This window comes from Colletotrichum chrysophilum (genome assembly GCF_026319265.1).
Source record: "Colletotrichum chrysophilum strain AFK26 chromosome Unknown scaffold_202, whole genome shotgun sequence".
Lineage (NCBI taxonomy): Eukaryota > Fungi > Ascomycota > Sordariomycetes > Glomerellales > Glomerellaceae > Colletotrichum > Colletotrichum chrysophilum.
Window position 1 is genome coordinate 23,719 of NW_026517489.1, and position 17,255 is coordinate 40,973.

Here is a 17,255-nt window from a genome sequence, read left to right on the forward strand (position 1 = left end):
CCTCCATAATTACATGATGGAATCCTCCCGCGTACGGGCTGATAACATCGCCGCCACCATTCCCCGGCAAAGTTGCCGTGCTTACACCTTGTATGAGAGACACAAATAGCGACGTTGCGCGGTGGATCAACACCCCGTTGAAGCTATTTACTAGACAGGTTAGATTTGATCAGCCTGTCAGTCTTGATGCAAGATAACTTCAGGTTGTCATGATCCTTTGGTCAACCCTGCTTAGTGTCCATATTCTCACGGAAGGATCTCAGCTGGATCTCCTTTACGATGATACCTATTCAGGCGATAGGTTACTTCCATGGTGAGATATCTCTCATGGTGGCACGGTATGGATGTGATTCATACCTCGAAATGCTTGTTTCCAATCCTGAAATTGACCCCCCATGCCGGAGAAGTCACAAACGGGGTTGATAGTTGTCACTCAGCCTCACCCGATGGATGGGACCGGCAGGCCATAGATTGACAAGTGAACAGGCAGATGAATCAGTCGGCACGCCGCCATGTCATCGTATAGCCGCTGAGATGAGGCCATTCCGGGAAACTCTACCGTAGTAGCAATACCATGGTTTCGTCTCGCTTCAGCTTGCACACTGATATCAAACTGACGAATTTGATATAAGGCCAATCTCACCACGAGAAAGTTTATGTGGTCAATCCAAGTCATACTCACCTTTGATCACTCCATCATTCAGCAAGCCTTGATTCGTTCAACCGAGTGAGGGATATCCTGGACACTTCTCCTTTTATTCAATAAGATTACCATCAACTCATCTATCACCATGCCTGCCACAACCACCCACAATAGTGCATCTAGCATCTACGACGAAGACATTGCCATTATTGGTATTGATCTCAAGTTTCCTGGTGATGCCTCGACTCCCGAGGGGTTCCAGAAGCTTTTGCTTGAGGGTCGTTCTGCCCTGAGTGATATCGGCAAAGAACGATACAACATTGATGCTTTCTATCATCCAGATCCCGAAAGGGCTGGTGCTGTAAGTGATCCCTGGTGTTCCCCGATTTATCACAACCACTAATGATATTCCTAGATCAATATTCGTAAGGGACACCATATCAAGGGTGATCTTGCAGCTTTTGATGCCCCCTTCTTCTCTATTCCGCCTGCGGAAGCGGCGTGCATGGATCCCCAGCAGCGAGGGCTGCTGGAATGTGTTTACCGCGCTCTGGAAAATGGTAAGCTTTCGTGATCAGCATTGGAGTATGTATCAAATGCTAATGGCATGTCAGCTGGTATTCCCATGGAGAAAGCTGTTGGTTCCAATACCTCTGTCTACATTGGGTGCTTCACACGCGAGTACGATGGAGTCATTACGCGTGACCCCGAGCTCGATCTTAGATACCTGGCAACTGGTACTGGTACTGCCATGCTGTCCAACCGTCTTAGTTGGTTTTACGACTTTCACGGTGCCAGCATGACTCTTGATACTGCTTGCTCGAGCAGTTTGATGGCTTGTCACTTGGCCTGTAACAGTTTGAAGATGGGAGAGTCTTCTATGGCCATCGTTGGCGGAGCCAATCTCTTCTACAACCCGGACACCTGTATTCCCCTCACTAGTCTTGGCTTCCTTTCGCCAGACTCAAAGTGTTACAGCTTCGATCACCGCGCCAACGGATACTCTAGAGGCGAGGGTTTCGGTATCCTCCTCTTGAAGCGTCTCTCTGATGCAGTCCGCGACCAAGACACCATCCGTGCTGTCATTCGCAGCACTGTTGCCAACCAAGATGGAAAGTCACCTGGAATCACTCAACCCACCAAGCAGGCTCAGGTTGACGCTGTCGAGACAGCCTATCGCCAGGCTGGGCTTGACCCGAGTGTGACACGGTTCTTCGAGGCTCACGGTACCGGAACCCCTGTGGGAGACCCTATTGAAGCCAGCGCCATTGCCCAAGTGTTCAGCAAGTATCGCTCTCCTGAGGAGCCTCTCATTGTTGGTGCCGTTAAGTCCAACATTGGTCATCTTGAGGGCGCTGCTGGCATTGCCGGTCTCATCAAGGCTGTCCAAGTCCTTGAGACAGGAGTGATCCCTCCCAATATTTGGTTCGAGAAGGCAAACCCCAAGATCCTTCCTGAGTGGCATCTCAAGTTCCCCACAGAAAACACCCTGTGGCCGACTGATGGTCTCCGACGGGCTTCGATCAACTCCTTTGGTTACGGCGGATCCAATGCCCACGTCATCATGGACGATGCTTTCAACTACCTCAAGGATCATGGCTTGAAGGGTCAACATTGCACTGCCGAGCTTCCGAACAAGAAGCTTTTGGGTGCTCCCAAGGTTGAGATCTCCGAGCCAATCGAGGCGAATGGCCACTCGAACGGCGAGACCCCTGGCGCGAACGGACATAACGGCGTAAAGACCGAAGAGTCAGGAGCTACCAACGGCCACAGTACCGGTGCCACCAAGACAAACGGAGGTCTTGACCCGAACGCTGCAGACAGAATTTTCGTACTCTCCTCTGCAGATGAGAGCGGTATTGACCGCCTTGCGGAGACCCACCAGCAGTACCTATCCTCTAAGAAGGATCAGATCGATGATGAGGCCAAGTACCTCGAGGATCTCAGCTTCACTTTATCGTCTCGGAGATCTCAACTCGCCCATAGAGCCAACATCGTCGCACCTAGCATCGATGCTCTCATCGAGAAGCTTGGCGGCAAGCTGACAGCTATCAAGGCCGGCACCAAGCCCAAGCTTGCCTTTATTTTCACTGGACAGGGTGCTCAGTGGTACGCCATGGGACGTGAACTCCTCGAAGTCCCTTCTTTCAAGGAGAGCCTGGATTCTGCGTCAGACTACCTCCATGAGATTGGGTGTGAGTGGACCTTGACCGAGGAGCTCATGAAAGACGAGAAGTCTTCCCGCGTCAATGACGCTGAATTCAGTCAACCTCTTTGCACTGCCCTGCAGATTGCCTTGGTTGACCTGCTGACGAGCTACGGTGTCTCTGCCGGTTCAGTTGTTGGTCACTCCTCCGGAGAGATTGCTGCAGCGTACGCTGTTAGGGCCATCTCCAAGTCAACCGCGCTGAGACTTGCTTTTCACCGAGGCGCTCTCTCTTCACAACTGTCCCGTGGTGAGGTTTCTCACACTGGCGGCATGATGTCGGTCGGCTTGGGCCAAGCTGAGGCAGAGAGCTACATTGCTGAGATTGAGCAATCCAAGACTCAAGTTTTAGTTGTGGCTTGTGTCAACAGTCCCAAGAATGTCACTGTTAGCGGTAGCGTCGGACTCATCGATGCTCTCAAGGAGAAGCTTGACGAGAATAGTGTCTTCGCCCGCAAGCTCACTGTTCAGAACGCCTACCACTCCCCACTCATGGAGCCCATCGCTGCCGAGTACAACCGTGTAATTGGCAAGATGAAGGCTGGGGCTTATCTCAATAAATCGGCTCACCCAACCTTCTACTCCTCCCTTGAGGGCAAGGCTATCGACATCAGCGCCCTTAGAAGCCCTGGATACTGGGTTAAGAACCTGCTCTCCCCGGTGCTCTTCTCCCAGGCTCTGTCTGCTCTGGTCAATGACTCCAATCAGAAGACCAAGAAACTCGGAGCCAAGTACAAGGGCACACCCATTACCGAGCTTGTGGAGATTGGTCCCCATGCGGCACTGAAGGGTCCTGTCAGAGAAATTTTGGCTCAGCTCTCCAACACCTCTTCTGTGGCTTATGAGTCAGTACTCGTACGCAAGCAGTCCGCCACAACCACCCTTCTCCAGACTATCGGTTGGCTATTCTGCAAGGGCCATGACATTGATTTCAATTCAGCCAGCGATGCTCAGCCTAAGCTTCTGGTAGATCTTCCCAGCTATCCCTTCAACCACACCAAGACCTTCTGGGCCGAGAGTCGTCTGAGCAAGGGCTACCGCTTCCGTCAGCATGCTCGTCATGAACTCTTGGGCGCTCCTGTGCCTGATTGGGACAAGTCCAACGCCATCTGGAGAAACTGGATCAGGGTCAACGAGAACCCGTGGGTCAAGGACCATCGTGTCACCGGCGCGACCTTGTACCCTGCTGCTGGTATGCTAGTGATGGCGATTGAGGCTAGCCTTCAGCTTGCAGCGCCAGAGAGAAAGATCAAGGGCTTCAGATTCAAGGAAGTCTCTCTGCACATGGCATTGCGCGTGCCACTCAACTCTGATGGTGTTGAGACTCACTTCCATATGCGCCCGTACGTCGACAGCACGGCCTTGGCCGCATCCAACTGGAGCGAGTTCGAACTTCGCAGTTATGAGAACGATGGTTGGGTTGAACACTGCCGTGGTCTCATCCAGACGGAGTACGAAGTTCCGTATACGCCGGTCGACAACGGCCTCGAGGATCGTCTTTTCGCCGAGCGTTGCGTGGAGACGGTCCGAGATGCTGAGACATCATGCACAGAGGAAGTCCAGATGAAGCAGCTTTATGAAATCCTGCAGACTGTCGGCTTCGACTTCGGACCTACCTTCCAGAATCTGTCCGACGTTCGCATCGATGCCCAGCGCAACTCAGTTGCCACAGTCACGCCTCCGGATATCAAGAGCAAGATGGCCTACGGTCACATTCAGCCTCATCACATCCACCCCACTACTCTCGATGGTGTCATCCAAAGCGTTGTCGTCGCCATGACCATGGGTGGTAAGGAGATGGGAGAGGTGATGATCCCCACTTCGTTCAAGGAGCTCTGGCTTTCTGCAGACGGCGCCAAACTCCAAAGCCCGCACAGGGTCCACGCCCACGCCAAGTTCCTTGGTCTTCGCCAGGCTGAGGCGACCTTCACTTCCATCGATGCAGCCACTGGAGAGCCTTTGGTTGTCGCTGAGGGTTTTGTATCTACCGCGATCGCTCAAAACTCTTCCAACAATGGTTCTGACTCCGGCCGCCATCTCTGCTTCAACATTGACTGGAAGCCTGACGTCAGCTTCGTGAACCAGGAGATCGCCACCCGCACTTTCCTTGCTGACGAGGAGCTTCTCAGCTTCGACCCATCTGAGCTGATCAAGAACCTGGAGACATTGTGCTTCTTGTACATGAAGAGATACATGAAGACTGTCACTCCTGAAATGGAGAAGGAGATGAAGCCTCACCACCAGAAGTACGTCGACTGGATGCGCTGGCAGTTTGAACGCTACGCGGATGGCAAGAACTTCCATCTAGACCCCGACATGGATACTATCGCGGAAGATGACACTTATCTCAAGGAGCTGGAGGACAAGATGGATGGCAAGTCTCCAGAGGCCACCCTTGTCGTCGCGGTGGGTCGGGCGATGCCGGATGTTCTGGCAGGAAAGCTTGATTCTCTCCAGGTTCTCTTCGCCGAGAAGCGCGCGGAAAATGTCTATCGCGCCGCAACCGGTGCTGCCATCAGCTACCAGAAGCTCTCAGCCTATGTGGATACTTTGGCCACTAAGGAGCCTGGCATGAAGATTCTCGAGATTGGTGCTGGCACCGGTGGCATGACGCATCCGATGCTGGAGACCCTCACTCACTACAAGGACCCCAACGCCAGCGGCATCCGCTTCGCTAGCTACGATTTCACCGACATCTCCCCTTCATTCTTTGAGAAAGCCAGAGAAGTGTTCCACTACGCCGTCGACCGCATGAATTTCAAGACGCTCAACATCGAGAACGACCCTGTTGCCCAGGGATTTGAGCTTGGCAAGTACGACCTCGTCGTTGCTGCGAACGTCTTCCATGCCACGCAGAGCCTCGATATCACTCTAAAGCACGTCCGTAAGTTGATGAAGCCCGGTGCTCAGCTTCTTCTGTACGAGATCACCAATAACACCCTCATGCAAACCGGTTTTGGCTTCGGTTTGCTGCCCGGTTGGTGGCTGTCTGAGGAGAACTACCGCAAATGGAGTCCCCTTCTCAGCGTGCCGGACTGGTCTGAACACATGAAGCGGACCGGGTTCACTGGTGTGGATTTGTCTTTCACAGACTACCATGACCCCAACAACCACGTCAGTTCCCTCATGGTCGCCACTGCATCCACCGGAGACGCCAAGCCTCGAGCTCGTCCAGAGGTCATCCTTGTGACTTCTTCATCCTCAGGAATCTCTGACTCTGTTGCTGCAAACCTTGACAGAACCCTTGCTCGGCTGGGTGTTGAAAGCCGCATCTGCTCGCTCCTCGACCTTCAGGCGGACGACTTCGCTCACAAGGTCTGCATCTTCCTGGGTGATCTGCAGGCACATCCATTCTTGTTGGACATGGCGCCTGAGCAGTTCGATGGCCTGAAGAAGATGGTGACATCTGCCAGTGGTCTCCTGTGGTTAGCTTCTGGTGGTGGCCCATCATGCAAGACTCCGACCGCGGAGCTAGTGACTGGCTTCTCAAGGACCGTCAGAGCGGAAAATCCCAAGCTGAAGTTCGTCACCTTGTCGCTTGAGAATGGGAGAGACGTTGAGGGCATCTCCAAGTACACCACTCAGCTCTTTGATGCCATTTTCCTTTCTGGAGATGAGTCAGTTGTGGACAATCAGTTCGCAGTGGTTGATGGAACTATCCACATCCCCCGTCTGGTGGAGGCAACTTACATGGACAAGGCCATCAACGCCAAGACGAACAAGCCCAGACCTGTTGAAGCAGAGTTCGGCTCCGATCCCAGCAGAGCTCTGAAGATGGTCGTCGGCTCGCCCGGTCTTCTTGACACGCTGCATTTCATTGACGATCCGCTATACGAGCAACCTCTCGCGGATGATCAAGTCGAGTTCAAGGTCATGGCGAGTGGTCTCAACTTCCTCGACATCATGGTCTCGCTCGGTCAGGTGATTGGCAACCAGATTGGTATCGAGGCTTCTGGTATCGTCACTAGGGCTGGCAAGGACTCTCCTCTCAAGCCTGGCGACAGAGTCGCAGGCATGCTGAGAGGTTCGGTCAAGACCTACGCCAGGACTCCTTACAAGGCCCTCGCCAAGCTTCCCGATAACCTCTCCTTCATCAATGCCGCCACCCTGCCCGTCGTTTTCGTCACCGCCTACTGCGTGTTGTATGACATCGCAAACGTTCAGCCTGCAGAGACCGTCCTCATTCATGCGGCAGCCGGCGGTGTTGGCCAGGCCTGCATTCAGCTTGCCCACCTTCGCGGCGCCGAAGTCTACGCTACTGTGGGATCCCTCGATAAGTGCGAGCTTCTCGAGAAGGAATATGGCATCCCACGAGACCACATCTTTTCCAGTCGCGACTTGACATTTGCGCAGGGTATTAAGCGCATGACCAAGGGCAGAGGCGTGGACGTCGTTGTCAATGCTCTCTCTGGCGCAGCTCTTCGTGCCTCCTGGGATGTCATTGCTCCTTTCGGTCGCTTTGTTGAAATCGGGAAAGTCGACATTTACTCGTCTGCTCGTCTGAATATGGAGAAGTTCAAGAACAACGTCCGCTTCGAGTTCTTGGATGTCAGCTACTTTGGCGAGAACCACGAGGATTCTTTCAACAGGGTTCTCAGGGCTATCATGCAGCTCGTCGCTGAGGGCAAGATCAGCGAGCTGCGCCCCGTCACGACCTATCCTCTGTCACGTGTTGAGGAAGCGTTCCGATACATGCAAAGCGGTGCCCATTCCGGCAAGATCGTGATTGAACCGCACGATGACGATAAAGTTATGGTACGTGTAGACGGACAACTGCGCGCCTTGGATTGACGCTAACTCAGTAAACAGATTATGCCGAGCCAGAAGCCAACTTACCACTTCGATCCCAACGCGTCTTATGTTATTTCCGGTGGTCTGGGTGGTCTTGGACGCAGCATGGCCAGTTGGATGGTACGGCGTGGGGCCAAGAATCTCATCCTGCTCTCCCGTTTCGGCCCCGTTCGTGAATCAGGTCAGAAGCTCATTGCTGAGCTTGAGGCTCAGGGAGTCCGAGTCGCCGCTCCACCTTGCGATGTGACCAGCAGACAGACCCTCGAGCGCGTTCTTGAGGACTGCCAGAAAGACATGCCTCCGATCAAGGGATGCATTCAGGGCTCAATGGTTCTCAAGGACGCCGTTTTTGCGAACATGACCTTGGAGGACTACGATACTGCCGTTCGACCCAAGGTGCATGCATCTTGGAACCTCCACGAGGTCTTGCCAAAGGACATGGACTTCTTCATCCTCCTTTCCTCTGGCTCCGGTATCGTTGGAAAGGGCGGCCAGGCCAACTACTGTGTCGGCAATGCATACCAGGATGCCCTTGCCCGCTACCGCGTCAGCCATGGCCTCAAAGCTACTGTCCTCGATCTCGGCATCATCCTGTCAGTCGGTTATGCCGCCGAGAAGATCGACGTCATGGGCCACCTCCGTGCCCAGGGCTATGCTGCTCTGAGAGAAGAAGAGTATCATGCTCTTTTGGACGAGATCTGTAACCCGGCCAACTCAGTTGCTCCTCTCGTTCGATCCCAGATCTCACTGGGCTTCGAGATCCCCGAGACCCTCCGGTCCAAGGGTATTGAGTTCCCTGGCTGGATGCACGAGCCTTTGTTCAAGCATATCCACCAGATTCGCACGATGGGTGGCAACACCGAGGAGAGCAAGGACTCTGTAAACTACAGCATGTTGCTAGCTGGTGCCGAGACCCTTGAGGCTGCTGAGAACGTCATTACCAAGGCCATCATCCAGAAGCTCTCCAGAGCCTTGGGAATTGACGCTGCCACTATTGATTCATCGCAGCCCCTACACGCGTATGGTGTTGATTCCTTGGTCGCCGTGGAGTTGAGGACTTGGTTGTCGAAGGAGATGGGCGCTGAGGTAGCCGTGTTTGACATGGTTGGCGACTCGACTATCAGATCACTGGGCACCTTTGTGGCTGCGAGAAGCACATTGGTCAGAATTAATAATGGAGAGAATTGAGTCGGGGTATTAGACGGGTCGAAATGTACATAACTGACTGAATTTGTATATAGCTACCTTAGACTCTGATGGTACTCGTTTCGTATTTTCGTTTCAGTTGCAACTCCGGGAGCCTGTATTCTTCTAATGACAGAATTCGAATCTTGCCCAGATGCCAGTGCGCATCATTTCCACTCCATCTCAATAAAAGTTTTCGACTTTCACGCGACTAGTGATTACTGTGATAACGGCAGAGACGAGGACGACGACGAGGACGACGACGAGGACGACAACGAGGACGACAGCGAGGATGACAACGAGGATGACAACGAGGATGATGATGAGAACGACAATGACCTCATTGAGTATAATAAGAAACATCAAAGGAGAGAATAGTGAATATGCAATTAATAGTAGTAGAGAGATGAAAGAGGAATAATAATCGCTGGACAGTGCTCTACCCAATTACATGCCTAGCAGCTAGAGGTATACGGGCGAAGAGTAAATTTCCCGTTCAATAGCTCTAGGTTCTAATCTTCCTGGTAGTCTTTGTTGCGTCCCCTTTCTGCCAAGAAACAAAGTCGTGATACCCAAAGTCCGGGTGATAATCCGCAGGCTTCAGCTTCCCAGAGCTAGGGAGCAGCCTGCCCACGGTGTTGGTGAGAGCACTACCAGCAGCGCTGCGCGCAGTGTTGACCTTATCCCCAGCCCAAGACTGGATGCCAGAAAACCAGCCATTGCTCTTGGGCTCAGCTGCCTCCCGCTCTTCCTTTAGTCTCTGTGTCTCTTTTTGTCTGTAGAGAAGGTTGTGGTTGACTTCAATGAAGAGCCTCTCCCACATTCCAATGCGCTCTTCTGGGAGAATCTTGCCTTCCTTCTCCCATACCCAGTTATTCTTCGCTTCCTCCAATTGGTAGAGATCAGACTCAAAAGGAAGCTGGTGGAGGACCAGTTTATGATCGGTATTGGGGTCGATCGGCATTCCTCCGTGAACTGATGCGACAGTCCCACTGAGCGTCTCGTACGTCGACGCAATGAAGTCCTTGTGGTGAGGGTCCTCGACTTGGAGAGGGACGCTGCTCTTCTGCAATTTGTACCCATTCTTGGTCAAAGCAGAACATTCCCAGTCGCCATTGTCGTCCAATCCAAGACCATCGTAGAGATAGCGAATGCGTACAGATGGGTGGATGAGTTCGTTGGGTTCTTGAATGACGTCTTTTCTGCCATCCTCCATGTAGGACCCAGGCGTGCGCGTGCCAGCCACAGTATTCCCACCCGTGACGGTCTGCCAAGGGTACCAAAGAGCGTTGTAAGCTTTGTCGGGGATTGTGGTAGTCGCCGAAGGGCTGGAGATGCGACCCTTGCCCCATTCTCGGGCCTCGACAGATGGATCGAGGGTGTAGAAAATTCGCTTCATCTCTGGGGTAGAAAACTCAACTCCAACTGAGGCGAGTTGATCCGCCATCCCTGCAAGAAATGGGTGTTAATCACTTGCTGACTGCTTCGTCAAGGGAAGGCGAAGAAATACATACATGCAAGCGCAATGGTCGCGATCTGTTGATCCTCAAAACCCCCGCCGACGTTACTGTGGCTTCCTGGAAACCATACTTGACGAAGATGGGTGGTGGTGTTGCCCCTCTTACCCCAAAGAGTGGGGGAAAAGGCAGTGCGCCATTCATCGAGGGCTAAGGCGTGGAATGCGTGCTCGACGTTGGGGTGAACATCCAGACTGGCGAATCGAAGCTAAAGACTGTTAACTCAGATGCCTAATACAATATTACGGAAGATTGCTTACTTCATCGGCGCTTCTATCGGTGCGAATCTTCTCCCAAGGCATCTTAGGCCAGCCGAGGCTGCCGACCGTATCCCAGACCCCTGTTCATACCTACATGTTAGCTAGATTCCAGAACCTTTGTCCCTTCGTGGATACTGACCGACAGCCTGAATGGTGACAACAACTGGTGCAAAGTACCAGTCTGTCTTCCCATCTCTCTCTTGCAACGTTCTCTCGCAAAGAATCATTTGATGCTACAGATCAACATGTCAGTATCATCATCATATGGGATAGAAGTCCTCTTGCTAACCTTCTCCAAGAAATCGCGATACTTCTGGGCCATGGTAATCAAGTCCATGCCATCGACGTCCTGCTTCTTGCACTTTGTAATTCTGTCGAAGAACTTCTGCTTGTCCTCGTCGAGTTCCTTCTGTAATGTGGCATGATCTTTCCTGTTATCTTTGGTCCGGAATCTTTCCAGTCGTTCGTAATTGGTGAGGGTAAAGCCAGCAAGGTGGTCTTCGATATTGAACTTGGTACCAGGCCTCCAGTTTGGAAAGTTCTGGTAGTCATGGAAGATGTCACCAAAGTTGGCGAGTCCGACACGATTGAGGAGACCGATGTTGCAGACCATGCCCGAGACAGATCGCGCGGTGAAGGCGCCTCTGGAGAAACCTACGATGACGAGCTCATCCCCTGGGTTGTAGTTGTCGCAAATGAAACGGTACACATCGGCAACATCCTAGGAGGCGAGTTTGTTATGATTATCCGGCCCAAAGACGAGCATTGTAACGCAGGTGAACTCACCTGAATAATTCCCTTCCCTAACACTCCGCCCAAGGCTTGTGCGACCTTGGACTCCTCGGTGCCTGCGCCGCGGTGGTAGAACACAATCTGGGGCATGCCGGTGCAGCACTTGTGGGCGACCGCAGCCGATAGCCGGGCAACATTGGTGGAGATGTTGCCTTTCTGGTTGCTGTAGAAGCCCTTCCATCAGCGCATTCTTTCTTGGCTTCTACGGTGATACGAATGCTCACGAGTTATTCCAAGTTCCATCACAGCAAATCACCAATCTTTTCTTGTTCGCATACTTGCTCGTTTTGTGGGCGCATGGCTCAAGCTTGGGGCCTAGTTGGGGAACTTCGAGTTGGATCTCGGAGACCCATGGGTGGTACTCAGTGGCTGGATCGGTCATGTTGCGATTAGCGAGTTGACCGGGTTTTTTTGACACGATCTAAGCATGCATTGCATGTAATGTAAGGACTGCCGTCCATTTATGTCAGGGCAAGAACGTCTGATTGTTTAGAAGGAATGACATGATCGCCGTTGTCAATGCCGAGCGCCCGCTGTGAGACAATATTTTGCGAGCTATTTCAGAGTAGTCTTCAAGGGGGATCCAATCATTTCCTAGGGTTGACTAGTATCTGTGTGTGGCTTGTTGATGTCTTGTTCACATTTCACATTGTTATTGAAGGCCAGACTTTCGTTCCAAGATTAACACTCGGTAGATGAGACCCCAGCCGCTTCGGCCCTCTAAGAGCGAATGATGCTCGCCAGCGCTGATGATTTCCACCGCGATTCAAATTTCGCATTTCGTGAACCACTTCATGGCAACATGACAGCTTCCTCAAAAAATCGGCGAAACATGTTAGTAGATGTTCCATTCCTATCGCGATAATAGGCTCAACTTGCTGGGGCAGCTTTTGCTGAATGCAGCTATCACAGGATCATGATATGATTGGTCAATTCATGATGTGGATCATCTGTGAATGAAGTCAAATGCCTGAGCAGCGAAGGTTGATTCAGAAGGGCAAATAAGATGACGTCTTCCTGAGACATGATAGCTCAGCACACAACAGACTAGGCAGCGCATTTGAACCGCGAAGAGCTATGATTATTGATCAATTTGACTCCAGCTTTTCTAGCATCCGCCGAGGGCTCTTCTTCCGCGTGTGATCTGCCGATCGTCTAGCCGATTGACACCCGCCTGGGTGGATCATCGAAGAAACAGTAGGGGTCTGTGCCGTGGGTTCCACCCAATGACAAGTCTACGAAGAGAACGATTTACCGGTTATTTCTGATGAATACGATTAGATATTACGTAGTAAGATAGGTCTAGAATAGGTGATGCGCTTTTAGCCGAATATGATGGTGAACCCCATCCCTCCTGCGATTTCCCTCCAAGTGTCTACCCGCCCACTACAGGTGTCATTCACGTTGTCCATGCTCACTGAGGCCCATTGATGAAGGACGATGGCGCGAGCTCTCTCAATGTTTATCATGCCTTGCCTTCTCTCAATTTCCATGAAGGCATATCTGGCAAGGCCACGGTCGTGGTCCGTGATGGCCTCGCAAGCAGCCACAAACAGCGGCCAGAGAAGGGCATTCACCGGTCCGCCAGAGGAGATCACTGCTACACAGCTCTTGAGTGCTAGATAGCAGTTCGTTTGGACAGCCGGATGGTTGACTGGGTATCCGTAGATAGAACGGTTCAAGTAAACCAGTGCACTATGGCGATAGGCGAGCGAGTTGTGGACCATCGCCTGTAGAGAATCTTGTGCGCCTGCCTGTGTCTCAAACGGCGTGGTGATGTTCTTTGGCAGTATTGGTGGTACCCACTCCTGCAAGGCGTTCTCAATTGCTCTGGATGTTGCTTCGTACTCCGTGCGTAGCACTGAGACCTTGGATTGTTGGTCTGCGGTTACGGCGGATTCCAAGTCGCCCTTCAGGGCTTTGAGAGAGCTGAGCCGATACAGAATAGGCCAGAGATCTCCAGTCATGCCTAGAAGAGGGTCTCCAAAGGTTGTCCGAGTCAACTTCGGAGATGGCAAACCCAGGGGATACTCGTGGTCTGAGTCAGGCGTGGCCGATACTGGGCTGGCAGCGAGTGACAAGGCCGCAATGACGTCGTAAAATTGAAATGCCTAGATTACGATTAGTAATCGAATTGTATCGGTAGTTTTCGCAGTATTGAGACCAACCTTTTCGAGGAACTTGACGCTCTGGCTCTTTGCCGACTTGGGCATGGAGCTGAGGACAACAAATGCACTCCGAAGGTGCTCAAGTACCATATTTGAGGACCCAGTGAGGGTGAGCTGTGTTCGATCAGTAAAGTTCCGACAAGAAGGGCATGAAACTTACCGATTCGTAATAGACGAGCAACATGGTCGCTGCCAGTACCTCCTCGTAGCGGCAATTCTGTTGCACGAGACTGAAGACGCCCTCCGCTGCCAGAACGCGGAAGTTGGATGAATGCTTGGAGTCCTGCACACCCATATACTCAAGGTGTCCCTTGGAAAAAGCACACATGGCGTGCAAGACAGGGGAGTTCTCGGAAGCAAGTGGGAGAATGAGCTCTTGGAATGAGTTGTCCGGCTCCTCCGTGAAAACAATGAGATGTGATAGAACAGTGCAAAAGTGATGAATCAGTTTCCGATCTTGGGTGTCATCGGTGAGATTAAAGAACGAGGAATAGGGCAGCTCGAGCATGGAAGTGAGGCCTGGCTGGGATGTTGCGGAGGTAGTGATCAGTTCCTGCGTGAAGTCTGAGCAGGAGCCTGGTTCATCCATGCTTCCAAACTGCTCGAACAACCTTGAGTTCATTTGTTCTTCAGAAAGATCAAATTGGCAAGACGAACTACCCCAATCAGGTGTGTCGCATGATGACACACTGGAAGTGGAAAGGGCTACTTCGGAGGATTCGACGCAGGGTTCTTCAGAGAGCTGTCCCCAGGAGTACTCTGCCCCGGTCTTTGGCTCACGGCTCAGTACCCGGGCCTTTTGACGCGGTTGGGAAGTAATCCCGTCGGCTCTAGACCGGCGCCGCTTGACTGGGAGATAGACACAGTCCAGACCTCTTTCTTCGCATCGTGTGCACTGCGGTCGTCTCTCGCAGCACTTCTTTCTTGCGTCTTTACTTGAGACAATGTCAACGGGGGGTTCCACTGCGGCGGAAAAGTAGCATACCATGAGGCGCAGCCTACAGATTGAGATTCGTTAGCGACAAGTAAAGGTAAGTCTGAAATAGAATGGAGATAACATGCCTGTTCGCGTCCTCCTCTTTGGCACTTTGGGAGGCATAGGCTTTGCGAAGAGCAGCATCGTGGCCTACATCCAAAGAAAAAAACGTCAACTAAAGAAGGCTGTAAATAGCAAACGCTTGGAATAAAAATAAGTTTCACCCTTGGGATGAACACATAGCTTGATCTCATTCATAATCATAACCTGGGCTTGCGTGGAGACTGTTATAAGAGAAAAGCCACTGGCGTGGCTGATGCGAAGGCATCGATTAGGGCACACCATCCCCAACATGGATGATGCCCTCACACCGACTGAAGGATCTGCGGGCACTCAATGCTGCCGTCACTTGCCATGTGGGAAACATGTGGCCATGATGCATCATGCAGGTCAACTTCGGACGGTTTCAGAAGCTTCCCCTCCTTCTAGAAGCCACAGCTTGCATGCTATCATATCCTATCTGAAGTGACAGTGTCACCCAAGACAGGTTTTGATATTACCCGGCAATCTTATGCCGGAAGATATGGATTGGGAGGGCAGACTGAGCTGAACGTTCGCAAGCAACGCCACGTTGGTGTTCTAATGCCCGATCTGATTTTCCTTCCTAGGCAGCCAAGTCCGGAAAACTGACCAGATCTGTGATCTGTTCCCTGAAGGGACTTTACGCCTCTCCTCTATCACTGTGAAAACCTCATCAGTCGCCTGATCAGTTGGCTCGTACATCCAGCCGCTGGACATTACCCAGGGCAGCTCCACTGTCAGTTGCCGGTTCCAGGCAGAGATCGTCTCCAACGTTCCCAATCTAGACCGCTAGAGGTGCTGCGACCGCTTGTCCTGTGACCTGTCATGCATAAGCTTGGGCTCCTGAGGATGTTATTCCCCGTGTGGATGTCAGACTCTGACGATTACGGCGAGTCTGAGGTTCTCGCTTGAAAAACCATGCGGGGAAATTTCCCATCCCACCGGCACGAGTTGACACTGCAACCCCACTACAGCTGTAATACCACGACATATCCAATCACGTAGTGGAGCTAATCACAACATGAGAGAGGCACAGCTGTATTGAAACGATCGGCATGACCGTTTTTTCCCCAGGTTTCTCCCCCACACTCCGGTAGAGCTTCTCTCTGCCACTCATTGGCGCGCCTCGACTCTAGCACCCAGCCACAAATTCATGGTGCGGGCTCTCGCGCGGTCTATTGGAGCGCAAGACAAGACTCCTGAACAGGTCTGCGTAACGGTCTAAGTTTCTGCAATGCAATCGTGGCTGCGAATCCTCATGCGAGCGAGACAGCTCGTCCCCTTTACGCCCGCTGTCGGTCGCCCCGAATTGTATAAGACAGTTGTGGGGAAACTGAAGTTCATGTAAAGCTTTGACTTCGATGCAACTTATGCGGGCGCTTCAGGAGGCAGAATGGCGGTCGTTTACTTTGAGACCAGTTGGGCGATCCTCAGCACAATCGGCTTGGCAAACGTGCTCTTCGGGTTCATGATCGCGGGCATCACCGCCTTCTCCCCGGTCTCGCTTATCCCCATCATCGTATCGGCGGCTGGCGCCACGGCAAATGGCCTCTGCTACTACAGCTTCTATGCAGATTACCCTATCCTGAACACGGCGATATCGTCTGCTTTTGCGGACTTGTTGTGGATGGTAGTGTAGGACCATTCTTTTTGTGTAATGAAACAATTGTGTTCATCGATGCTGATCCTTGATAGGTCCAAGAGGCCGGTATCTCGTTTTACAGCTATGCCATTCTTACCAAGGTGTTAAGGAATCGGGACCGCGTTGTGTTTATGTCTCTGTTCTGGTTCATGATGGTCGCCATCTTCGTCCTCAGAATCCTCATTCTCACTGCTCGGGTGAAGATCTTGGTCAACGGCGAGTCGCAGCTAAGAACAACCATCAACGGGCTGCACGTGGGCTACTTCACCTCCATGGCACTCCTAGAGTGCGTTGGCGCGTACTTTCTGTTGCGCAAGTTCGCGGAGGCGAAGAGTCTGTCCTTGGGAGCTTCGATGGTGCCGACCCTCTTCCAGCACCTTATGCGAAGCACCGAAATTCGCCTGGCGGTGCTAGCGTTGATCGGAATAACGCGGGCTGTCGCATACTTCTTCCAGCCTTCAATCCAGAAGGCCGAGACTGTAGCAAGTCAGATCGACCGCTTTGTTTACACTTTGGAATGCATGTTTCCTGTCATTATCTTGTGAGTCTTCATTCTGCGATTATGGCCACACTTGTGGAAGCTGACAATATTCAAGTATTGATATCCTTGCCTCAAGGCTCGTATTTGAGCAGAGTGCGCATGACAACTCGTCTTTCCAACTTGCCGCCAGACGGCATACACAGCACGAACAATTACCGCGTGGAAGCGCAACGTATGTGACAACGTGGAGTGGAGGCCATACAGGCAAGTCACCAGTTCGGAGGGAGTCGGGAACAAGTCGTTCATCCTTGTTTACGTCCGAAAATGTTGGCGAAACCATCTTTGTGGAGGACATCAACGAGCGGGGTCTCGCTGAAGCTCCTCTACCATCCGGTATCACCAAGACGATTGAGATCAAGATTGAGAAAGCGGCCAGAAAGCCTTTCGACAAGGAATAAATCATCAGGTTTATTAGAACCATGAGAGTACATGTAATCTTAATACCTTTGGCAA

At 52.1% G+C, this 17,255-nt stretch overlaps 5 protein-coding genes across 5 annotated transcripts; 3 read left to right on the forward strand and 2 right to left on the reverse strand.

The window, feature by feature from the left end:
* Positions 1 to 791: 791 nt before the first annotated feature.
* On the forward strand, positions 792 to 8,828 carry COL26b_013044 (Type I Iterative PKS; the record flags this gene model as incomplete). The annotated part of the gene is made up of 4 exons (XM_053185671.1): positions 792 to 1,004; positions 1,059 to 1,203; positions 1,258 to 7,604; positions 7,659 to 8,828. 4 exons carry the CDS (start codon positions 792 to 794, stop codon positions 8,826 to 8,828), a joined length of 7,875 nt encoding a protein of 2,624 aa, XP_053030378.1.
* A 126-nt stretch (positions 8,829 to 8,954) lies between these two features.
* On the forward strand, positions 8,955 to 9,203 carry COL26b_013045 (uncharacterized protein; the record flags this gene model as incomplete). The annotated part of the gene is made up of 2 exons (XM_053185672.1): positions 8,955 to 8,985; positions 9,019 to 9,203. The coding sequence occupies 2 exons, from the start codon at positions 8,955 to 8,957 to the stop codon at positions 9,201 to 9,203; spliced, it is 216 nt and encodes a 71-aa protein (XP_053030379.1).
* A 127-nt stretch (positions 9,204 to 9,330) lies between these two features.
* Positions 9,331 to 11,776, reverse strand: COL26b_013046 (uncharacterized protein; the record flags this gene model as incomplete). The annotated part of the gene is made up of 8 exons (XM_053185673.1): positions 9,331 to 10,274; positions 10,340 to 10,402; positions 10,451 to 10,550; positions 10,603 to 10,682; positions 10,742 to 10,835; positions 10,892 to 11,323; positions 11,389 to 11,557; positions 11,673 to 11,776. 8 exons carry the CDS (start codon positions 11,774 to 11,776, stop codon positions 9,331 to 9,333), a joined length of 1,986 nt encoding a protein of 661 aa, XP_053030380.1.
* Positions 11,777 to 13,072: 1,296 nt separating this feature from the next.
* Positions 13,073 to 14,184, reverse strand: COL26b_013047 (uncharacterized protein; the record flags this gene model as incomplete). The annotated part of the gene is made up of 4 exons (XM_053185674.1): positions 13,073 to 13,144; positions 13,197 to 13,505; positions 13,563 to 13,676; positions 13,723 to 14,184. The coding sequence occupies 4 exons, from the start codon at positions 14,182 to 14,184 to the stop codon at positions 13,073 to 13,075; spliced, it is 957 nt and encodes a 318-aa protein (XP_053030381.1).
* A 1,828-nt stretch (positions 14,185 to 16,012) lies between these two features.
* COL26b_013048 (uncharacterized protein) lies at positions 16,013 to 17,200 on the forward strand (the record flags this gene model as incomplete). Its single annotated transcript, XM_053185675.1, has 4 exons — positions 16,013 to 16,252; positions 16,315 to 16,802; positions 16,895 to 16,974; positions 17,019 to 17,200. 4 exons carry the CDS (start codon positions 16,013 to 16,015, stop codon positions 17,198 to 17,200), a joined length of 990 nt encoding a protein of 329 aa, XP_053030382.1.
* Between the last annotated feature and the right edge of the window lie 55 nt (positions 17,201 to 17,255).